Source organism: Leptidea sinapis, chromosome 43 (assembly GCF_905404315.1).
Source record: "Leptidea sinapis chromosome 43, ilLepSina1.1, whole genome shotgun sequence".
Classification (NCBI taxonomy): Eukaryota; Metazoa; Arthropoda; class Insecta; order Lepidoptera; family Pieridae; genus Leptidea; species Leptidea sinapis.
In genome coordinates, this window is record NC_066307.1 from 6,269,250 (window position 1) to 6,295,015 (window position 25,766).

The window sequence follows — 25,766 nt, forward strand, 5'->3', positions numbered from 1 at the left end:
GTCTAAAAATTATTTTACAGGTGGAATTTCTAGAAGTGTCACACCTGTCATTCATAGCTGAGCTGGGCGTCAAAGGCAAGGAGGGCATGATTGTGAAACGTACCGGGTCCACGAGGCCAGGACAAGCAGGTTGCAACTGCTTTGGATTGCTCGGAACCATGGTGTGTGTTCGGTGAGATATTACGTTACGTCATCAAGCACTTTTTTCTCGCAGGCTTTATTTGTGCACCCAAGTGGACAATTGGCTCACTTGGCGTAAATTGGAAAACACGTCTCTAAGACATCTGCAACACCACAGATCGTAGAGATGCGTTGCCGACCTTTATAACAGCTAGTTTGATCACCCCAGCTCCTGTCCGGCACCGCCTCGCCGCGGTCGATAACTATTCTTTATAACGAGTTCAAATGGGTATGCCTACGTCAGCACAGCGTCTCCGTAGTGTCTCCCTTGACAGTTATATACTCCCTGAGTTGCATCAGGAATTCAGATAAGTATGTTTAACATTTGTCGTAATCTCTACTACTATATATACCTTCATACGATTATATTCTTTTAAACCAGTACTCTCCTAATACCTTTTACATATTCGCAATGCAAACAAATGTATCAACCAAGTAAGGTGAGCAGGCACGTAATACTGAATGTTCATTGGTCAGGCTGTTATGGTTTTTATTATTTGTCTCCTAAATTGATAAAGCGTTGAACCTTTATTATATATGGGTCTATGGGTTATAAGGTTGATGGTCAGACCTGAGGAGAACATATTCAAGAAACTCAGCCTATTTTTATTGTATAAATTGATAAAAAACACAAAAATTACAATAATTAATATTTAAATCATAAGATATCTATCTGGACACCGGCGGATATCGCTCCATTTCTGACCTGTGAATCCTATATGAAGTCATTTGGTACACAAATTAAATTTGTGTAATTAATCCCAGAAGTGAGGGTTATTACTTTAGAAAAAATAACAAATCAATAAGTCATTTAATGCTAACATGCTGAATTACCCTTGGCCCACAGACACATTAATATTTTTGTAAATTTAGAGAGACATATATTTTGTACATTTCCTGGCATCCTGTTATATAACATGTATCCAGTCCAAAGCAGTGCTGCGCTCGCCGTTTGATTACAAAAAGCAAAAATTTTCTACGAAACTCTCTTACGAAATACTGAAAAGGAGAGAACCCTTGTCATAACACTATAAACGTTAATGATTGTTAGAAGGTCAACATAGAATAAAAACACTCAATGTCTGTCATGGTTCATCGTATTAGAAGAATAAAGATGTCATTGAAATAAGTCAACTGTGTGCTCAACTTGCTGTGCACCGAAATTATAATCGATTAATTCTATTTATGAAGCATGAGCTATCGCGATCTAACTGCCAAAACGTCAGATATCGTTAAACTAATTAAAAATATATCTATAGATGTATTACGGCATACAGGTTGTCTCATCTTTGGTATAACACCGTCCTTAACAAAATGGAAAAGTGTTCCTGCAAATGCAATGAGCTTTAGCTTTGCTTTATTTATGTTCCTCCATTTTGAAAAAAAATAGGTCGGATCGGTGATGTAGGTGACATCAAACCTCGCGCGTGCGCCACTGCCTGTAAAATTTATATTATTTAACTGAAATTATGGCAAAGGCATCTCTAGTATCTACAGTTGTCACTTGGAAAACACAGAACAGTACTCTATAATGTCTTCATTTGGATTATAATAATTGCTCTCATCTCTGAACTTGTGCACCTTGGGGATGTTATATAATCACAATTAGATACATTTTATTTTTACGTTCTTATGGAGCCATTTATTACACGCGGAAATTGTTTTAATTTTGTCGTGTAAATTTGACCTTTGAGTTTTTTGTTGCATTATCATTTGCCATAGATTGTACCAAATTAAAATAATTTGCAAATGTAAATGTTGTAAAATTCATAAGTGTAATTTCTATGATCTAAATGAATAAAGCGGTGTTGATTTGATTTGTTTTGTCTTTTACACAATATTCAAAGGTCACTTGACTGAGGATTAAGGTTTTACTATAAAGTCAACGCAACTTCGGTATACATAAATATTTACAGTTAATTTTTACCAAATTCTTAATGTATCGTTATTAGGGGCGGATCTAGAATTTGTGGGGCCCTGGGCTAATACTGCTTAGGGGCCCTACCTAATTACTCAACCAATTGCCATTTTGTCGTAGGTATATAATAAAATACGTTAAGTACAGGAAGAAAATAGGAAATCCAAATATTTTATTTATTTATTAAAACATAATTTATTGCAAAATAAATTGACTGGTTATGAATGGTATTGTTATATAAATTATAAAGCAACTTTTCTGCATTTTTGTGCTGTAAATTCTTTTATTTGGTCATTGCACTGTATACTTATATAATAAAACCTCTAAATACTAAGCCTCTTATACTCAAAAATTTTAGTACTGCAATAACCCGTTTTAGAACATTGTGATAATACTCTGTTTCTTTATTTAAATGCTCCTGAAGCTGCTTGTCTAAAACAAACTTATTTTCTTTTCGTGTCAACCACACTAACATTGAATTCTTATGTTCATTAGAATTTTCGTGATTTTCTAAACAAAATCCTATATGTTTCCAATCAGAAAATCTGGTTGTGTTTTGAGAAGGAGTTTTAGAAAAAAGTTTTCAAGTCAAACAAAAACGGTACCAACCCTTTTCGATTAACATAACCGAGATCTTTCTAGTAATTGGGCATTTTTCATTTTTCTAGTGAAATACCTATTTGGAAAAGATCTGTTTTGTTCTTTGTATTTCTTGAAGTTGAATATATAGTTTTCGGATCCTTATTTTGTAAGTTAGTCAATTCATGTGAGAGGACGTCATTAATAAAATCATTATCTAGCAAATCTGGCCACAAGCCTACGTCAACATATTTCTCAAACTCTCAACTAAAAACTTAATATTTTCTAAATTTCTTTCCACCTCGGTATTAGTATTACCTTCCTTTTGCTGAACACCAATGTCGTTTTCAGAGGAATCAGAGGGTTGCTGGAAGTCAAGATCTTGCACATTTTCATAATTGTTTTTTTTTCTGGTTTTCAAAATCTTGCATATTTTCATCACTTGTATTTTATCCTGCATTTGCGATTTTTTGCTCCCTTCGGTTAGATTCTCTTCGCATAAAATACCTTCCTTTACGTCTTTTAATGGATTTATAGCTAATTCATTCGCTTTTATATGTTCTGATTTTAAAAAAGTTTCGTTTTTCCGTAATTCTTTCTTTCTTTTTCTCGATCAAGCTGTAATTGTTTTAACACCTATTGTAAAAAAGGATATTTTTCTGGATATAAACAAAGAACTTTAAATTTTAATACCTACTTTTTAATTAGTGTAGCAATTCACAAATTATAATTAAATATTGAACGAGTTCGAATCATTTCGTTTTGAAAAAAGGTCATGTTTTATAGTTCTTTTTACCTACCTACTGCCTACTAAAAGCAGGAAGCTTTTTCTAATTTTAGTAAATTAAAAGAAAGGCCCGGGCCTTATTACTTTTAAGGTATCTATCATTTAGTAAACTAAACACGCACTAAACACATTTGTAACAATAACAAAGTCAATTCGGTAATATTGTCGACGACAGCAGAAGTGCGGAAAAATAACAAAATTGCGTCAGGAGATAAGCGGAGGGAAGTCTCCAGTAATAAACAATACACGGAATACATCGACAAGTTTTACCGTTTGATAGATGGGCACAAGGGTTGATTGATCGAAGTGCTGCCAACCTTATGATCAGATTTTTTTTGATTCTAGATAATTTTTATTATTGACAATAATGTCTATTGCTTTCAGTTCGGTTGGGGGCCCTCTGTATCCACGGGGCCCTGGGCTGCAGCCCAAAAAGCCTTTAAGTAGATCCGCCCCTGATCGTTATAATTATATGTTGTTTTTATCTATTAAAAATACTTTATTGTAATGTTATAAAATTTATAATTCACCTACACAAAATATTTGTAACGAGGCAAGAGTTATATAATTATAAAAACGTGTTAGGAGTAGAATTCTATATGTATTTAATATTTGGAAAATAATACTATAATAATGTTTTATTAGATTGTTTGTATTGTAGATGCAACTACTTCTGCACTGGCCTAGTGTGTGCCAAATGGCAGGAGCGTTGGTTGTTTGTGAAGGACACATTCTTCGGCTACATCCGACCCAGCGATGGCCGCATCAAGGGAATCATGCTCTTTGATCAAGGGTAACTCATTCTATTTGTAGTTATAATCACCATGTAGAGAAAGAGTAGGTACATGGTGTTGATACGTAAAAAATTCTATCATTTTTAATTAGCTTCGTAGGAAGTGTTTTTCGTGAGCTTTTCAAAGGAGTTTTAAGTGAATCAATGATATATTACTAATAATGATATACTTATATACTGAATTGTCGAGTCTTCAAATACTATGTTATGTATCATATACAATTTCAAAAAAAGACAAATTTATATTGTGGTGTTAACAAAAAGATTAAGAGGATAATCAAAGGATTTTATATAATAGTTTAAAAGTTTAAAATTAGTATATTCAATATAATATAACATAATAATGAGATTGTCTTTAAAAAATAAATTAAGTGTCTCTATTCTGTATTTTTTTTTTTCAAGCAGCTTAAATAAAATGGTAAGTTATCATAAATAGAATATAAATTGCGACCAAGCCATTTTACAGTGATTATTTGTGATTGTAAAAACTAATCTGAAGCATGTGTATTAGAAAAAAGAGCATTATTTTAGTATAGTGCTAGATTTAAAAAGAAAATTTACAATTATTGCAAAAAACTTTCTTTAAAATAATAACTGCAAAACTCGCTAGTAATTAAAAGACAAATTGTTGTAATACTACTATACTTGTACTAATAACACATTTAACACAATAAATAATGTAAAATGAACCTAACGTGACGCAAAAATAATAGGCTTAATTCGTATGATTTAAATAACAGTCCATTATTTAATAAAAATTCCTGCATCAATATCTATGATTTTTAAGCAAGACATTAATTATAAACATGAATATTTCTGGAATATATAAATACTTGAAAAGCGACACGATTAGTCAGGGCGAGTTTAAAGTAAAATGGCGGCACATGTTAATTTCCAACCAATCCTCTCAAAGGTTTTTTTGATGCCTCTATTGTTTGCGGTAGATAAGCGCGCCAAAATGACAATAATTTAAAGTGACCGTTGGGCATTTGTAACAATTTTTTTTAATAATATCACTTACTTTTTACTTTAGATTTTTCATCCTATTAGAACGTAAAATATCGAATAAAAAACAGCATATTCGCATCTTGAAGGTTATAGTAAAAAATTTTTGCCTTTACGTTTGCGAATGGAGATTCGACGATATCTTTAATATTCCTAATACTCAAAATAACTTGACGCAATAGATTTGAGGTATCAACCGGGATGTACTCGACGGGCCTTAGCAATGGACTGCAGATACTCAACCAGAGCCGGCAACTGGTCATCAAGTGCTGGACCAAGCGGAAGAGCAAAGAGTGGATGCACTACTTAAAAACCATTGCCAACCAGTCAGGTAGGTAGTATTATTTTAGATAACTTTTTTTATGAAAATAAGGGACCAGACGAGCAGGACGTTCAGTTGATGGTAATTGATGCGCCCTGCCCATTACAATGCAGTGCCGCTCAGGATTATTGAAAACCCAACAATTTGAGCGGCACTACAACTGCGCTCGTCAACTTGAGACATCAGATGTTAAGTCTTATTTGCCCAGGAATTTCACTAGCTACGGCGCCCTTCAGACCGAAACACAGTAATGCTTACACATTACTGCTTCACGGCAGAAATAGGCGCCGTTGTGGTACCCATAATCTAGCCGGCATCCTGTGCAAAGGAGCCTCCCACTGGTGCATTATGTGCAAAGGAGCCTCCCTCCCGGAACTTAAGCATAGCTTGTTTTTTTTTTTATGGAAAGATACATGCATCATAAGGTGCTATTTTTAACAAAATTTTAAATAAAGAGATTTAATATCGATCGCCGTTTTAGGCTTTTGATTTGCTTGCCACTCTTTAAATTTCTCTACGCCTGTCAACCTCAAGACTCATTGAAACTTTGCTCTAGCAAGACTACAAAACATAGGATACAATAAATAATTTCAAGTTTTATATAATAATCGATAAAAAATCAGTTATGCTTTGTATTCCTTTAAATGTATTTTGTTTAAATTAATTTATACGTAGATATGTAAAACAATATACATGTGAACTTTATTTGTCTAAAACAGTTTGTCGGAGTTTGTACCGACTAGTTTCGGACCTTTTGGAAGCTTTTTTTTATAGAATAGGAGGACAAACGAGCGTACGGGTCACCTGGTGTTAAGTGATCACCGCCGCCCACATCCTCTTGCAACACCAGAGGAATCACAAGAGACAAGGTTCAATTTACCCCATTCCGCGACCTTCTCGAGATAGGACTCGATAGAAGACACAAGTTTCTCCCGGCACTGGTTTCGCACGATTTCCCGAGAGAGACCTGCATGGCCCGTGTATACGGCATCACCAGTGCTGTCGTCTGGTACTGGTACTGGTCGGCCGGTACGTTAAATATGACGTATCGCTAGGTCGAGATATCTGCGTCTCCGTAAGGAAACACAAGGCCGGCTGCGCCGTCTCAAGGTGGTGGTGGACGGCGTTTAAATTGGAGTGAATTCCCCTGATTGAGTGAGCGGGATGCCGTGGTGTTGCTGCCCTGTTTGTCCTGTAAAATGCGCGGTACTGTGCCCTCCCCAGAATACGAGGGGCTACCCGAGCGCGAATGCTCGGGGAGGGATTCTCCGGCTCTGGCAGAGCCGGTACCCTCCTGGGGTAATACCTTTTTTAGGACCGCTCTCATATTTTTGTTGGGGGGTGATAGGGAGGGGGGGGGAAGGGATGGCCTCCTGTCCTCGACACTAACCTATGCGAAACATAGCGGCGTGCGAGTGTGGTAAGTAACCCGGTCGAGTCTGGCCCGATTGTGACGGCAGCGTGACTCTCCCACTTTCAATAAGCCCGTAGTCGCCACTTACGACACCCTTGGGCCTGGGACTACCCTATTCTATTTACGCCCCGGGGAAGCACAGGGCTAACTAGTCTGTACCAATTCCGACAAACCATGAGTACAGCCGTTTTAGACAAATACGGTGTTAAGACAAAATAAAAATTAAACATTGATTTGACACGTATTTTTTTAGACTTTGACCTAACGATAACGACGTATAAAATGGAGCTTATCGTTTTCTATTACAAAATAGTGTTCAGCTTTTATTTAACTAAAACGTCGTTAAGCACAACATAAACTGAAGTGTTCAGGAACAAAAGGAACGGAACGCAATTTTTGTCAGCTGTCATCATATAATCTAAATATTCCTTGAATATAATCTATCCGTTACCACGGACAAGTAAAAAAAATAACTCCGTGTCACCTTACATATAATTGTAGCACCAAAACAAGCCGATTAACGTGTAAATACATACGCACACACACTACTACAGGCACAAGGCGGCCATTATGAGAATTGTCATCGTGTGTGACAGATCAGTTTGCGTCTCAAAAAAATATTTTAAAAATTCCACCATGCGTTGTGAAAAAGTGTAAAAACGATACTATATAAGTATTTGTGGCCATATATGAATATTCAAGGGAGAAAAAATTGTGTAACTAGTATCTCCCGTAACCGCACACAACATCGACTCGTATTTAAATATAAGCTATGTAAAATAATTGTTGAACGCTTAACAACAGAAAGACACAGATTTGTAATAGGTTTTTAAAAAAAATAGTTCATCACGTGTTTAACTTCTTTGTAATAACACCGTTATAGTTATTTATGCAACTGTTGTGTAATAAGGGGTATAAAAACACGAATGTGATTCGCCTCGTGTGATAATAGGCACACATGAGTGTTCTAATACCTAATTATCAACAGTTGCATACAAGACTTTATCTACACCCAGAATATGAATCCTCTAAAAGATTCTGAAACAGCTTACTGCTTACATTAAAAGAGCCAGTCCTAGTAGTAACCTTATATCATCCATTTCTGATTATATACAAATGATATAATAAAAGAATAATTTATTTTAGTAGTAATTTACATTTTGTGTAGTGCAATTATTAACACTCACTTGAATATTATGATCTTTTGCAGCGTTTAAAATATCCGGCGGTGTGCTGTCAAAACTTGTTTTGCTAATTTTTTCAAGAAAAATGTCGGGGATTCGAATAAACTATTATTTTTACGGCGCGCGACGTTCTGGTAGTGTTGAACGCTCGTAAACGAAAATGTTCGTGTTTTGAAATTCATATAGATATCACGCATCGAACAATAAGAATGTGGCTGTCTGTTGAAACTCTTTGCGCATGAAGGGATCGAAAAAAAATAAAGGAGTGTTGTTATGTAATTCAGTACAACATTACAACACTCGTTTGGATGATGAAATGGTTATTAGGACATTGGGTGTTTTAATGTTGGCAATAAGCTAACTGTTTCAGAATCTTTAATAGAGGATTGAAAGCATGGGTGTACATCAGGGGCGTGCATACTATATATGCAATTAGGCAGTGCCTACCTCGCGAAGAACCTAAATAAATATTATAGCACTAGTATTTAATATGATATTGTTAAATTTAGTTCCGTTATTCTAAAACCAAACTTTTATGGAACACCCACTAATTACATTTTTCCTTACGATGATACCATAGATACTAAATACAACATCAATAATTATATCACAAAACCTAGTATTGTCGGACTAAAGCTCAACCACGACTAGTAAGATCTACCTTGTGCCTACCTTGCTAGAAAACCTTGTAGATAAATCTTTATAGTGTCTTACGAAAGTTTTAATAATTTAATATACACGTGTTGCAGCGCGTGACTTCACGTACCCCAACGTGCACCATTCGTTCGCGCCCGTGCGGCCGGCCACGCCCTCCGCGAGCTTCGTGGATGGCTCGGCGTACATGGCCGCCGTCGCCGACGCCATGGAGCTGGCGCGGGAAGAGATCTTCATCGCCGACTGGTGGCTGAGTCCCGAGATCTACTTGAAGCGGCCCGCGCTCAACGGCGACTACTGGCGGCTCGATACTCTGCTCAAAAGGAAGGCTGTAAGCATTGACTTTTTTTATTTGGTCCACCAATTGGGACGAACACAATACATACATTTTTTTTATATATGAGAGGGCAAACGGGCAAGAGGCTCACGGGATGGGGAGAGGTGAGGCAACCGCCCATGGACATCCGCAACAACAGGTGTGTCAAGAAATGCGTTGCCGGCTTTTAAGGTGGGAGTATGCTTTTTTCTTACAATAAGTAAAGACAATACAATAGACAGTAAATACAGTGTCTTCCCTATAAATTTGAGCGGGAATTTGTGATCACTTGATATTTTTACGCGAACAGAATTAGGTGGCATTTTTTTCTTCTATCTGCAGTACAAATTTTAATAAATGCTATGTAAGGACGTTTTTTTTATATAAATTGAGAAATTCCCCGTAAAAATGCCTTTGTGGATAATTTTGTTTTTCACTTTTCTGCCGTACGTACCTCTTGTGTGCGTGTGTTATTAAAGAAATGAATTTTCCAACAATATTAGCTGCTATCCGTACATTTTGCTAGTGGCTTCATCTACACGGCTACATCCCCAGTATTTGCATATTAGGAAATTGACTTGAGATGTTGAAGCCACAACCTGAGAGTTGAACAAAGCATACAAGATTTTATGACGATACGTCACTCGAACGGTTAGCTCAGTTGGAAGAGCAACGGCTCGGAACGCGAGAGGTCGTGGGTTCGAGTCCCGCATGGTTCATAAAATTTGTTTTCAAATTTTATTTGTGTATTAATCCTAGAAGTGAGGGTTATCACTTAAATAAAATTCAAATAGTTTAGATTATTTATTTAAATTACAGGCTCAAGGTGTAAAAGTGTTCATCTTGTTGTACAAAGAGGTAGAGCTAGCGCTGGGTATCAACAGTTTCTATAGCAAGAGTAGGCTGGTCGGTGAGAATATCAAGGTGAGTCTGTGTGTCTGTCTACCTTAAAGCTGTAACCTTATCATCATATCAGCCGGAAGACGTCCACTGTTGGATCCACTGGACAAAGGACTCCCCCAAAGATCTCCACTATGATCGGTCTTGCGTTGCCCTCATCTAACGTATTCCGGCGATCTTGACCAGATCATTGAGTCAAATTGTGGAGGGTTTACCAACAATGCGTCTTCCGGTACGTGATCGCCATTTGTTTACTGTACTGACTCAACGGCCATCTGTCCATCGAGCTATGTGCCCTGCCCACTGCCACTTCAGTTTCGCAATCATATTGAGAGGCTCCTTTGCACAGGATGCCGACTAGATTATGGGTACCACAACGGCGCCTATTTCTGCTGTGAACCAGTAATGTGTAAACATTACTGTGTTTCGGTCTGAAGGGCGCCGAGGCTAGTGAAATTACTGGGCAAATGAGACTTAATATCTTATGTCTCAAGGTGGCGAGCGCAATTGTAGTGCCGCTCAGAATTTTTGGGTTTTTCAAGAATCCTGAGCGGCACTGCATTGTACTGGGTGGGGCGTATCAATTACCATCAGCTAAGCGTCCTGCTCGTCTCGTCCCTAATTTTCATAAAATAAAATAAAAAATCATTTGGACCTAACCAAATAATAGCCTATCTGAAAACTAATTAATATCATATCAATATTGTGTACTGGCATAAGCGGCGTAATAGGGCGGGTCGTGTTCTTCTTCCCTATACGATATGTCGAGGGCAGTGATAACCTGTCCATTTCCTTATATTTGTAAACGAGATCTGTGGGAACGGTTACTGCTCGACCATGTCAGCGTTTACCCTTTTAAATGCTGTTTAACTTTCATCCTCCTAAATTTTGAATCAGTGCTATTATGAAATCTTTTCATAACACATTCTAGAATGAACTGTCTATATTTTATTCGAATGAAGTCCATTCTCATACTTATGTATGCTTGTTACTTACGGGGAATAAATTATTGGAACTCGTTATATTCTTATACAAGCACTATATAAGCCCTTTGCAATAATATAAATATAACATGAAAATTGTATTTTATAACTGTTTGACAATGAGGTTCTATCCACATTTTATAAATCAAATCAAAATCACTTTATTCATTTAGATCACGGAAATGACACTTATGAATGTCAAAAAAAAATCTTTTTGAATCTACCGCTACTTCGTAAAGGGTTGAGCTAATAAGAAGAAGTAGCAAGAAACTCATTGCACTCTTTTATATCAATATTTACATTTTCATCGATTTACAAATCATTTCAATTACAATATAATATGTAAAGTGATGCAACAAATATATTATATATAAGGATATAATATATTCGCAGTCTGATCACACTTTTCTCCTTAGTTGTCTGTCAACTGTCATTAACCGAATCAAATTGAAACTGAATAAACGTTTTACATTGCTGCTTATTCACCAAGAATATTTTAAACAAGTGGAGTAAATACGGCAATGTATAGATACAGCAGTCGAAGCTTACTATGGTGTAATTCGTGGCTTTGTTTTTATATGGCGTTTGATTTCAAAATTCGCGTTAGTGCACAGAAAAAGGAATTGCTCGCTGTTCTCAGTTTCATAATTACTACTTCCTCTATATGCTGTATTTGATTTGACACCAGGTATTCCGTCACCCGGACCACGCAAGAATCGGCGTCTTTTTCTGGGCGCACCACGAGAAGATAGTCTGTGTCGACCAGACCGTCGCGTTCCTGGGCGGCATCGATCTGTGCTACGGACGTTGGGATGATCATAAACATAGGTACACGGATATTATATTACCTACGTGAAATGTATTTAATTCAAAAAGCGTATAAATTTGAATTGTTTGGCGATCAAAGAAGGCAGCATTTTAGGGTTTGTTTAACTGGGTCCTGAACATTGTGCACGTAAGAACATGTTTCTCAAAAATTTCAACCCCATCATTGTAACTAATTTTTTCAGTTATATTAACAAACTGTACATATGACTATAATTATTAGTTTATATACAATTTTATGTGCCACACTGGGCAGAACAAAGTCTCTTGAATGAAACTATAAAAACAATAAATTCATTTTTTTTTTAACTAGTTAACTTCATGTTATGGTAATTTCAAGAAGCAAGCAATAAGTCTGTCTGTCTGTGGCTGGAGGAAACTGATATGTGAAAACTATGCCCGCAGTCATGGTCTGATCTATAACATAAAAAAAGCGAGTGCATGGTTATCAGGCGAAGGGGAAACCACTCCCATCCCTTATTCCGGCAGTCAAATTGTATGGGATACCCCTGGCGAGAGTGGATCAATTTAAATACCTAGGGCATGTGGTTACCTTTGACCTAAAGGAGAGGGAGGCAACACAGGGCGTTGTCTGTTATGTAAATGGCGAATGTGATCATCCGCAGATTTGCTCGCTGTACCGGGCCAGTAAAAATTAAACTCTTCAAAGCTTATTTTACACGAGCAGTCTGTGGGTCGACTATGCGCAGAAGCAGTACAATGGCCTGCGTGTTCAGTATAAAAATGCGTTCAGAATGTTATTGGGGCTGCCACGATACTGCAGCGCGTCGGGGATGTTTGCTGAGGCACGCGTAGATTGTTTTTACTCAACTATTCGTAAGCGGTGTACGTCCCTGTTGCTAGGTCCGGGCTAGCCCCAATGGTATTCTGAGGGCATTTTCTCACAGGTTCGATTGTCAGTACCTGAACCACTGCTGTTTGATACATGTGCTGACAAGTCGGTCCTGTCCTAGATTAGGAAGGTTTAGATTTTAAGATATCTTGTACTAACACTAGGTTTTAAGTTACATTTTGTTACTAACACATTATGATCCTTTGTTGGTCGAAATAAAGAATTTATTATTATTATTGTTATTACTAAGTCATTACTTTCAGGCTAACAGACCTGGGTAATATATCGCAGCCGGTGACCACGTGGAAGAGCAAAAAGAAGACATCCAGTTCCCCGGGAGGCCGCTACGGTGTCGCAGACAATGGACTCGAAGCCGCCATTGAGCTCGCCAAAGCTTCCAAAGATATTGTCATTGGAAATGATGAGTAAGTGGGTGTTTGGTTCCTCTGGACTGTTAAATAGTTGTTTTTATTTAATTAATAATATGTATATAAGCACAAAAGTTAATTTGCTAGGAACGGTCATAACCATAATGGTAACACCAGGAACAGACATACACTTTTAATGCCTACTACTCGGCTAAGTAGAGTTAGTAAATCTTTTGCGGGGTGATGTATATGCTTTTACAACTAGATCCCAGAAAATGTTCGAAACAAATGTATTACGGAATTCAAAAGAATTGTTATGAAACGTTTGCATGGTAAGATTTTCGTACCTAAAGTGACACATGTCTGCCAGGATGACATGTTTTAAGAAGGATAGCCAAGTACATAAAGCAATAGATAAATGATAAACAGGAAATAAGCATTAAATTTCAATTGATGTTACGTCATTACGGCCGGCGCAAATTCCCGAAAACACGAAATTTATCTAATTGATACAGTGAAGTGGAACAACATTGAAATATTGACAGAAGCTTTTGTAATTGTATTTGAAATCTCAAACAAATCTCAATTAAAATTATAATTCTAGGGTGCAAGAAGTTGAAGGAGAAACCTCTTCAGAGACAAATACAGAAGAAACTGAGAACATTCCCAAACCTGACCTTCCGCAGCTAGAACCCGGCGACCGCTTACTCATCGCTCACGATAAACACGATGAGAGACGCAACGTGCTGGACAAACTGACGGACAGAGGGAAGGAGATCATTGGTATTATCTACCCGCCGTACGAGGAAGAGAGGATAGAGCAGAAGTTCGATGACTCGGAGCGGAAGAAAGCGGAGAAGTACGCCAGGTCTAATGAGGAGCTGCTGTTGACGGATGCTCTGGGGATCTCCGTGAAGAGAACTGAACCCACTCCATTGGCTACTGTTGTTGAGGGAAGAGTTATAACGGAAACTACTCAGAAGGTATGATGATGAATGTAAATTTAATATTTGTCACAATTAGTAAAATATATACTTTTTTATGGAAATGAGGGATGAGACGAGCAGGACGTTCAGCTGATGGTAATTAATACGCCCTGCCCATTAGAATGTAGTGCCACTCAGGATTCTTGAAAAACCCAAAAGTTCTGAGTGGCACTACAATTGCGCACGTCACCTAGTGAGACATAAGATGTTAAATCACATTTGCCCAGTAATTTCACTAGCAACGGCGCCCTTCAGAACGAAACACAGTAATTCTTACACATTACAGCTTCACAGTAGAATAGGCGCCGAAGTAGTGAAATAGAGTGGAGTAATATTAAATTTTTAACATATCCGCGTAAAATTATTTTATCTAAGGGTTTTCCTGCACTATATCAATTTTATTTTAACATAATTTTTATTTGTTTAAGGTTTTGGAGGGGTTGGAAGGAAACTCTAAGCTGTGGATCGGAAAAGATTACGTAAATTTTATCGTGAAAGATTTCCATAACTTAGATCTGCCTTTTGTTGGTGAGTGTGCAATTTGTTTTGAATTTATTTGAATTACACGTTGCATTAAATACCGTACGATATAAGTAATAAAAAACCATAAGACTTACTGCACTTTCGGAGACTTGCAGAAAGAAATCGAGACTATGCTTTGCAAAGTCTCTGAATGGGGCTGACAAAAATTTAGTCCCTAAGAATGCATAAGTTTGTTGCTTACCGCTAAAAAATCTGCCTTTGTCGTATCACCTCGATTCTAACCAATGATTGAGAGGCGAAACAGTAGAAGTACTAGCGTTGGCTTTTAGTGAAGACTACAATACGATCACCTATCAAAATGGTCACTACTAATAATTATGGGCTATACTATGTAGAAAAAAGCATATTGATCGTGAGTTTGGTGTCATTTCAGACCTAGTGGACAGAAACACAACACCCAGAATGCCGTGGCACGACATCGGTGTGATGGTACACTGCTCGGCCGCCAGAGACGTAGCCCGCCATTTCATACAGCGATGGAACGCTATCAAATTGGCAAAGGCTCGGTATGTGCAACAGGCATGTGAATTATTGTTGTTATTTACGAAAAATGATCAAGTGTGAAGGCAAAATCTAAATATACGACAAATATATTTTGTATATCGTTAGACAGAGTTAAAATATTGCTTTCATCTATGGTCTGGTGCACCCCAGTATCAGCTCTAACCATTTGACCACATACAATGCAGAACTGCTCGAATTTTCGAAGAATCAGTGCTCTGTGTACGGCTAGATAGATCACTTGTCGTTGCGTATAAACGCCGCTTCGTTTTGTGTTTTCAATCGCATTAAAAGCTTGGTGTACTCAGTAAGGCGAGACAGTACTTCTCTAAAAGCCACCGCCTGCAACTTTATAAGGCGCAAATTCGGCCTCACATGGAGTACTGTTCTCACCTCTGGGCGGGTGCTCCCCAGTACCAGCTTCTTCCATTTGACCGCATACAACGAAGAGCGGCTCGAATCATCGACGATCAAGTCATCTCCGATCGGCTTGATTCTCTAGCATTGCGTAGAGATGTGGGTTCTCTCTGCATCTTCTACCGCATTTATCACGGGGAGTGCTCAGAGGAGCTGTTCGGGTTGATTCCAGCGGCCGAATTCCACCATCGGACATTACGTGCAAAGTACCATCCGCATCACGTAGACGTCTGGCATTCCACAACCGCGCGTTTTCTTCGAAATTTCTTGCCTCGCACAGCCACTTTGTGGAATCAACTACCGGCAGCGGTCTTCCCGAACAGATACGACTTAGGGACCTTCAAGAAGCATACTCGCACCTTAAAGGCCGGCATCGCATTTCATGACACACCTGTTGTTGCGGATGTCCATGGGCGGTTGCCTCACCTCTCCCCATCCCGTGAGCCTCTTGCCCGTTTGCCCCCTCTCATATAAAAAAAAAATAATCACGGGGTGATCAGTGATCTGAAGATCTGTTTGACCTGATTCCTGCCACCGATTCCCTACTTCGAACCGTGTTCCTAGGACGATAGGACATGGATACATTATTAAAAAGTGCATACACTTTTCTAGAGGTCTGGCAACGCTCTTGTGTTGCCAGACGATTCCCCTGGTGTTACAAGAAAATATAAGCGGCGATGATCACAAAATATCTGGTGACCCGTACGTTTGTCCTCCTCTTCCATAAAAAGAAGACACTAAAACTGTCTCGCCACTTTTCCTAAAAGTCTATGGAAAGTAGCCTATAGAATTTGATTTACCCACCTGTTCAACTGTTCACTTAAACGGCCGTTCATTTACATTATTTTTTTAATTGTGGAGCTTTTGTTACAGCGGTACGATACCGTTACGTTAGTATTCGGTGTTTATTTCAACTTAGTTCCTTTATTTGTTCCTGAAAAACGTAACAGACGGACAACAGAGTGATTAAGATTATCGTCGATATTGGTCCTATTGTAAATTGCCGATATAGAAAAAAAATAGTTTTCCGATGCAACAATCATTCGTTAAGTTTATAGCTTCGACATTATGAACAGATACTTAAATTTTATTTACATGAATAGCTAGTTTTTTTTATGGAATAGGAGGACAAACGAGCGTACGGGTCACTTGGTGTTAAGTGATCACCGCTGCCCACATTCTCTTGCAACACCAGAGGAATCACAAGAGCGTTGCCGGCCTTTAAGGAAGGTGTACGCGCTTTTTTTGAAGGTACCCATGTCGTATCGTCCCGGAAACACCGCGCAAGGAAGCTCATTCCACAGCGTTGTAGTACGAGGATGAAATCTACTTGAAAACCGCACTGTGGAAGACCGCCACACATCCAGATGGTGGGGATGATGTGTGTTGTTGTTGATATAGTTGAAGTGTAGATGACTATATGTGTAGGCAGAACGTGAACTACCCGTACTTGGTGCCCAAGTCATACACGGACATCAAACCAATGCAAGATCTACTGGACCTGCTCAAAGTGGAGCTGCACACTGTCTCCTGTCAGGTGAATATATAGTCAATTTAATAATTTCATATTTTCCAACCTTAATTTACTTAAATTTATTATTTACTTTTAAGGGCGCGGTACCTAATGAAATTACTGGGCAAGTGTGACTTAACATCTTATGTCTCAAGGTGACGAGCTCAATTGTTTTGCCGCTCAGAATTTTTCTATTTTCAAGAATCCTGAACAGCATTGTAATAGGTACGGCGTATTAATTACCATCAGCTGAACTTCGTATCGTCCTTTATTGTTATTAAAAACTTGTTTTTTATTTATGTATGAGCCGAAGTTTCAAGTTTGCGGTAGAAGACGTCCCAACAATAATGACTCGAGCCGTTCACATAGTAGTGAATCCCCGACTATTCAATTTGCCTTGTACCCGGTTCTATGGTTTGTGCTGATACTGGGGTGGAGTAGACCTTGAAATCAATACTTACTCCATTTGTTGCTGGACGTGTGCTAGTCTGTGATGGTCCTCGTCCACAGGTATTGCGCAGCGTCTCGAGCTGGTCGTGCGGCTTCCTGGATCCGGAGACAGTGGAACAAAGCATCCACGAGGCGTACGTGGACACCATCACGCGGGCACAGCACTATATCTACATCGAGAACCAGTTCTTCATCACGCTCTCCAGGACTAATCCCACTGTGAGGAATCAGGTTAGAAAAGAGTACATAAACTGTAAATAAAAAAAATATTTAAAATTCCCTTCTATATTACAAATAACCATTAGATAATATTAGTCTTAAACAAAAACTTACACAAATTAAGAATTATATAAGAATCATCATTCATCATCATTTAGGCCGGAAGACGTCCACAGCTGGATAAAGGCCTAAATATATAATAGAGTATAATAATATAATTATTAAGAATGAATTTGTCTCGCTTGGTATCTATGATAATCTTCTTTGGACATTTCTTAAGGTACTCGTATCGGAGAGATTCGCGATTGTTTTAGAGCGGGCAGTCTCTCAAACTGATCATAATTCGTAATTCAAGGGTCAGTCACATCTGACTTAGATGACGGCCTGTCTTCTAGAGTCAAAGCTATTATTAAATCCGAAATGTTGATTTCGAATCAGGTTACGGTAAATTTATGCCACACCACACCACATGTGACCAGGTTTGGAAAGCCTGCGATAAATTTACATAAGTGTATTGTTGAGACGTTTCACAACACGACCTACGGATAATCTTTTGATCACACAACAGAATTCCTCACTATTTTTTTATAAATATGAACGCTTTGTCAGAACAAATCTTGAATAACGCAGGATTATGACCTTCCCAACCATTTGCGAAGATTCCTTAGATACGAGACTTAACATCTTATGTCTCAAGGTGACTAGCGCAAGTGTGGTGTTGCTCAGAATAAGCGGGTTTTCCAAGAATCCTGAGCGACCGCGACACTGCATTGTAATGGGTAGGGCGTATCAACTACCATCAGCTGAACGTCCTGCTCGTCTCGTCCCTTATTTTCATAAAGAAAAAAAAGGACGTTCCTTTCATACGTGCTTTTCATATTCAGTTCGCATTAAATGCATCAACTTCACTTTCCTTACAAGCGTGTCCCTTCAATGAACACATCTATATGTGAGTTTATTGGTGCACACTTTGCAAAACAGAATAATAAATAGAGATATGATAAGCACAGTTATTACACTATATAAAGCGCCTTCACAAAAACACAGTGCATGATAATGCTTGGCGGCATGAAAAACTCACCGCGGTCGTCATCCATTTATACGGCATTCTGAGCAACAACAGAGTCTCTGTTGAATCACATATAATGTCATTTCAGATAGGCGAGGTGTTGTTCAACCGCATCATGCGCGCTTTCAACGCCAAGGAAACGTTCCGCGTGTATGTGGTGATGCCCCTGCTACCAGGCTTCGAGGGGGAGGTGGGGGGCGCTACGGGCACGGCACTACACGCCGTCACGCACTGGAACTATCAGAGTATATGCAGGTGCGTTCCTCGTCCAACCAAAAGATTTACGAAGTAATGTTGTGTGCTCCTTTGCAAGAGTGTATCACGTAATTCTGGCGTTTTGTGTCACTACGCAATTCTGTTAGCATTTTCTATAAAAGCTTAACGAACTTTTGTTACATCATTATTTACTCTAAAAAGTACAGTGTCACAAGTAATTGTGATGAACATTCATATTTATTGTGTCTATTCGAAATGAGCCAGTAGTAGTAAGTAAACCGAGCGAAATCCGAATTAAGAAAAGATTATGAAAATGTATTGTATACATGTATGTAATAATAATACAATTGAATAGGCTTTATGGTCCTTGCCTAACTCAAACAAACTGTATAATAAAAAGAAGTTTGTGATAAATAAAAAAAAAAACGGCAATGCATATCTCCTTCGTTTTTGTATTGTTTATTAAAATTTTGTGAGAATGACTATAATATTAACTCCAGAGTAATAAATCTGCCATCCACGTAGGAGGAACATTATTTTAAGTTCGAGTGATTGTGGAACCCTCCATCTGCTCTTGTTTCAAAAAAACACTCTTATTAATTTTTTTTTCAGCTACAGACTACTAGAAACAAAAATTATAACTCGGATGTTGCTTCCAATTGTTGTTATCGCTCGACCAACTGATTACGTAATAATAACATTTTAGTGAGGTCGAGTGTTTGATGTATAATAACGTGTAATCGGACATTTTGCTTGCGGTCCTTATTACGCATATTATATAGGACGGTATGTATTACTACCGTTGTGTAAGATATCAATCTGGGGTATATTAGTACAAGCCTTCTATTCTGTAGATAATTGCTTCAGATTAATTAGATTATATTGGTTTTAAAGGGGGCGAAAGCGCAAGGGCCTCACCTGGTGCGTTGCCAGACGGCAAGAGTATGCTCTAACATATTTTTAAAAAAAAGATGTGGTGTCGTGGGACACCAGGTAGGAATGAAGTTCCTTGGGCTAATGTAGATTCGACACAATTTGTAAAAAAAATCGTGTTCAATTTTATGTAGGTTTTCTTGATTTTTTTCTTAAATTTTGCAGATTAGTTTTTATTTAAGTACAGGAAAGTATTTAGGAAATTCAGTATTTTAGGAAATAATAAATTACGTAAAATAAAAAAATCTTAATCCAAATTATGAATTAAAATAACAAAATATATCTCTTTATTTTTGTTTGACAACATAAAATTACATAGAAATAGAAATAATTACAAAAACAGAGAACGTGGCGTCATCTTACATGCCGTAGTAAAGTTACGTGGTCATTGAATGCATATTACCGCCATCTCTAGAAGGGTTTTTAAATTACCATATAGTTTAATGCAACCAAAATGTAATGTTATATAAATGTATGGAACATTGGAGAGTTGCTATCCATCTTAATTTTTTTAAGTTATATTACATCTATTACTTGATTGGCAATGACAAGATTGTCAACCCTGCTAAGATTTCTTGCACTCACATAATAAAGTCCATTAGAAAGAGAAAGGTATTATACACTACTCGCTTGTGTATACGACTGTCGCGCCTGCGCACGTCTCATTTAACGGTTTTATTCCACGGACTTTTTCTTACGGTTTTTCTATCACATTTTTTTCAGTTCGGTCCCGCATCAAAATCCCTATTTCCTCCAAGCCTGCCGTAAGGAACTTCGTTTCAAAAAGGAAGTCCACGTTTTATCAATCACTCCAATCCTTTTAGATAGAGTAATCGGTGTAATAGTATTTCAAAGTAACTTATTATCATCAGCCGGAAGACGTCCACTGCTGGACAAAGGCCTCCCTCAAAGATTACCACGACGATTGGTCATGCGCTGCCCTCATCCAACGTATTCCGGCGATCTTGACCAGATCGTCGGTCCATGTAGTGGGGGCCTACCAACACTGCTTCTTATAGTACGTGGTCGCCATTCGAGGACTTCACTGCCCCAATGGCCATCTGACCGTCGAACTATGTGCTCTGCCCACTGCCACTTCAGTTACGCAATCATTTTCACTATGTCGGTAACATAGGTTCTCCTACGGATCTCCTCATTTCTGATTCGATCTCGCAAAGTAATTGGCCCCAATAAAATTAACTTAATTCAATTAATTAAGTAAGATTGTATTCGTTGCCAACTCAGGAGTCGCGAGTCAATACTCGCGCGCCTGTACGAGGCGGGTCTGCCCGAGCCCGGCCAGTACATCTCGTTCCACGGCCTGCGCACGCACGCCGTGCTGGACGGCGAGCCGCTCACCGAGCTGGTGTACGTGCACTCCAAGCTGCTGCTGGCTGACGACCGCTACCTGGTGTGCGGCAGTGCCAACATCAACGACCGCTCCATGCTGGGCATCCGCGACTCCGAGATAGCCGTGCTGCTCCAGGTACGATACAGGCCGCACTAACTGCTTCCCACTTAGCATCTGCCACTCACGAGGAGTATTTCGAATAGTTATTTGACCTAAAACCACGGAGAGAGATATATATATATATATAACATGATACCGCGTCTTTTTGTTTTATGTTAGACTCGCAAGTGTGTCTAATAAACGCAGTTTTAAGTTACTCCAAGTTTAAAACTACTTCTCCCTCTCATGTAATTCTGTAGTGACACAGGAATTAAAAACAAAAAATTTTAAAGTAATTTTATTTCTCGGTTATTAATAACACAATCAATGTGTAGTTGGTATCATTATTTTAATTTTAGCCCGGGAAGACGTAAACTGTGAAAATATTCACTGACAAGGAGGCTATGCATTTGTGTACCAAATCTGAAACATACAAATCCATCGCTGGCGGTATTGTATAGCTGCTATTGGTAAGCTTGTATTCCTTTACTTATAGGACGAGTCGTTCGACGACGGCGTCATGAACGGGCAGCCGTTCCCGTGCGGACGAGCCACCCGCGCGCTGCGCCGCACTCTGTTCCGTGAGCACCTCGGACTGAGCGAGGCGCAGCTGGCGGAGTGCGACGACCCCTGCGCCGAGAGCTTCTACATCCACCGGTGGAAGGCCACGTCAAAACGTAACACAGAAATCTATGAAGAGGTACCGCATATTTTTCTGTAAACAAACAGTCTGATCGCCCGACCACCCGCCATATTGGTGCGGCTTGCTTGTATGCGGCTCGAAGGACCAAAGTGTAGTTATCGTAACGATGACGGTTCAACATTTATTTCTATTCATTCAGTTACCGGAGCTCCATACAAAATATTCATCAGACAAGAATATAATATTTACAGTGATACAGCGCTGACTTAGTAATAATTATTATCTTCGTTAGTCTACAAATCGCTAGCTATATAAATTTGCTATATTGGTATGTGTATACGCTGCAAATAATTTTATAAGTAGTATTAATACTAGTAACAGAATGTCCGCAAGGAAGTGCAGTACAGTTATCATGGACATTTTATGGAGGATAATTTATTTGTTTTTAAATTACAATAAAACATTGATTTAACACAATTTAAATCTCAATCAACCCGCACGTAATTTTCAAATCAACTATAAGGTCAGCGCCCAAAATTGTCTCTACCTCGTGACCGAATAGTATCATTAAAGAATAAGTTACGATATCAGTTGACCACATTAAACAATACAATTATTCAGTTACAAGGGTAGTAATTGAATATTCTGCATGAGGAATTTAATACCATAGACTTTTTAATACTGCATCATCATCAGCCGAAAGACGTCCACTGCTGGACAAAGGCCTCCCCCCAAACATTTCCATGACGATCGGTGCGCCAATTTCTCCTGCGCTGCCCTCATCCAACGTATTCCGGCGATCTTGACCATATCGTCGGTCCATCTTGTGGGGGGCCTACCAACACTGCGTCTTCCGGTACGTGGTCGCTATTCGAGGACTGTGTAATGTAATTATAATAAACATAAAAATGTACGGATATTGTCTATGTGATACATTTTTTTATATTAAAATTATTTTAATTATATCTTCAGGTATTCCACACAATACCCACGGACTCCGTACATACGTTTGCCGAGCTAAAGAAATATCAGGAGGAGAACTCAGACTCGTTATGGCGTAAGGATCCAGCACTCGCGAACAGGAAAATAGACCTCATACAAGGCTATCTCGTAGATTTCCCATTGGAATTCCTTTGTAACGAAACACTTACACCAAAAAATACATCCATGGAAGGTATGATGCCCACTTCACTGTGGACTTGACATAAGATTTTATATATTGTTAGTTAAGTTTAAATTTGTTGACGGATCTTACGTGTAGTTTTAACCATATTTTAATAATTAATAATAGAATCAATTTTTTATGTTAAGTTAGGAACCAATTCCCACGAACAGTTCTACGTTAATATTTTGCGATATTTGACGCTAAGAATGTTGTAACTCAAAAAATCTTAAGATTCTGTGGATTGATTTATTTAAATTAATACAAAACGTTACCTGAAACAAACCTTCATATTAAAAGCAATTTGATTCTTGACATCCTGTTCTGTCCCTACTAGTCTCTCATACATTTTTCCGTTTCTTTGGCATGCAGAGAATGCATGAAAGTAGACGACGTAATTATAAATAGGGAATGGTAATGGAACTGTTTGGAAAAGTCAAGGTCAGATATAACATGATGAGCTTTTTACCAGAGGTTCCTTTGCACCTATTCAATGCAAATAAAGTTTATCTTATCTTACCTTATCTAAGATACCACCTAGATTATGGGTACCACAACGGCGCGTTTTCTGCCGTGAAGCTGTAATGTGTAAACATTATTGTGTTTCGGTCTGAAAGGCGCCGCAGCTAGTGAAATTACTGCGCAAATGAGACTTAACATCTTATGTCTCAAGGTGATGAGCGCAATTATAGTGCCGCTCACACTTTTTGGGTTTTTCAAGAATCCTGAATTGCACTGTATTGTAATTGTATTATTGGGCATGGCGTATCAATTACCATCAGCTGAACGTCCTACTCGTCCCTTATTGTCATAAAAAGCTCAGAGACTGATAAGGGGCTAGGCCACAAGTACCAATCGAATCTTTATTCATTTTAACTTTTTTCAACCATAATGGTCACACTATTGAACTTCCTTTAGTGGGGTATCTTAGAAAAACGTGTATACCTTTCTAAAAGGCCCGCAATGCTCCTGGGATTCCTCTGGTGTTGCAAGAGAATGTGGACGGCGGTGATCAATTATCAGCTCGTTTGGCCTCATCTTCCATAAAAAAAAAGTTGCCGGTGTATATTTACTTGGGCTTTATGCATCCAGTTCGCCCCTGCAGCTTGTTTTTTGTTTCCCATGCATTTCCGATCTTCCTCCAGGGCGCTACTCCCTCTAAAGTTACCACTTTAGATCCTTCTTGCACCTGAAATCTTTTTTTCCTGATGTGCCTAGCTCATTCCCACTTTAGGCTTAAAGGCATAAAGGCATTTATTTTCTCTAAATTGGTTCCTTTAGAATTCATTTTGATGTCATTTCTTATACTACTACCGCTTCGGAAACAAATGGCGCTCTGAGAGAGAAGAAGCGGCGCAAGAAACTCTCCCAGCATTCTTCAAAAATATACAATATTGTACAGTCATTTCTATGGCTATAGAATGCCGCTTGCCATGCGGTTAACGGCATCTGTCATTTTTTCTCTCTTCTGTCCCTGTGACATCTATATTGTGTTATGGTTTTTAGTACCAAGAATAATATAGCTACAACATTAAAAAATAATGTATAAACAGAAATGTACATCGAATGGGAAATGTTCGCAGTAATTTGTTCAGGTTACCTTAAGCACCATTTGAACATTGGACAACATTAAATGTGCACATTTTTATAATATAATATGTCAACCTAATCAACTGTATATACTTCTTTTTTCTCTGTTATCCTAGTATTTCACGGCCGTTCCCAATATTCAGTCTATCTCTTACTTGAGATAAAAATCGTAACTATCGTTGACTTTTCTGTCCCAATAAACTGATCGACATTAACTCATCTTATCCGTACACGCTGTCTGTCAATGGGAAGACGTATAGAATACCAGCGATAGAAGTTTGTATGAAAATTGCAATTCACGCGTCAATATAAGGCGATAAGAATTACTTATCGGGTATACTGGGACAGCTTCAGATTATTGACAGCTGATTACTGACAGTAGAAGGTAGTAATTTATCTCTATCTGTAGATAGTATATTGGGAACGGCCGTCAGACATCTGTCTACTTATTTGTTTTAATGTTGTTACATTTACTTTTAGGATGAAATGGTTAAGTTGGTGTGCCTTATTTATACATAGATAAATTGTTAATACGAGGTTTAAGAGAAATTGTCTGAGATAATTCAATTTTTTTAGAATGAGTTAGAAATAATATATTTAATCGGATAGAAGATTAGTTGAAAATACAATTATTATTTTAATTTTATTTAATTAAGTTAATTTAGAAATATACTATATAATAGATATTGGTACCTAATACAAAATCGCTAAATAATTTTCATACATACAATTAATTTGCCAGTAAATACGAGATTAATTTTGATTAGTGCTACGTAAGACTATAATATGACCTTTATCAAATCCTGTATAAACTCTACTGCGGTAGAGGTATTCAGGGTTTTCCATATTATTTGGTTGTATTAACCTGTTGTTCATATTTTCATAATAATTTTGTTGCTATAAAATGTTTTATTTATTTTTATGACTATAATGTGTTTGTGATATTTTTCTATTTCAATGACCTAACAAACCTTTTTTACATTTATTTTAAAA

The 25,766-nt window shown here is 38.1% G+C and overlaps 1 protein-coding gene across 3 annotated transcripts in view; it reads left to right on the forward strand.

Moving 5' to 3' along the window:
* LOC126976997 (phospholipase D2) overlaps positions 1-24,320 on the forward strand; it is a 31,634-nt gene extending 7,314 nt beyond the window's left edge. The window contains exons 6-21 of one of the 3 annotated variants that reach the window (XM_050825627.1): positions 21-172; positions 4,126-4,257; positions 5,445-5,593; positions 8,932-9,167; positions 9,972-10,076; positions 11,724-11,863; positions 12,977-13,138; positions 13,686-14,064; positions 14,496-14,595; positions 14,984-15,116; positions 16,957-17,065; positions 17,552-17,722; positions 18,868-19,034; positions 21,174-21,414; positions 21,875-22,078; positions 22,994-24,320. In XM_050825627.1, coding sequence (XP_050681584.1) covers positions 21-172; positions 4,126-4,257; positions 5,445-5,593; positions 8,932-9,167; positions 9,972-10,076; positions 11,724-11,863; positions 12,977-13,138; positions 13,686-14,064; positions 14,496-14,595; positions 14,984-15,116; positions 16,957-17,065; positions 17,552-17,722; positions 18,868-19,034; positions 21,174-21,414; positions 21,875-22,078; positions 22,994-23,224 — 2,811 coding nt within the window. In that variant the 3' untranslated portion in view covers positions 23,225-24,320. Of the gene's footprint in view, positions 1-20; positions 173-4,125; positions 4,258-5,444; positions 5,594-8,931; positions 9,168-9,971; positions 10,077-11,723; positions 11,864-12,976; positions 13,139-13,685; positions 14,065-14,495; positions 14,596-14,983; positions 15,117-16,956; positions 17,066-17,551; positions 17,723-18,867; positions 19,035-21,173; positions 21,415-21,874; positions 22,079-22,993 lie in introns of those variants that run through there. The other 2 variants (XM_050825629.1, XM_050825628.1) reach the window with 2 other exon arrangements.
* Positions 24,321-25,766: the final 1,446 nt, after the last annotated feature.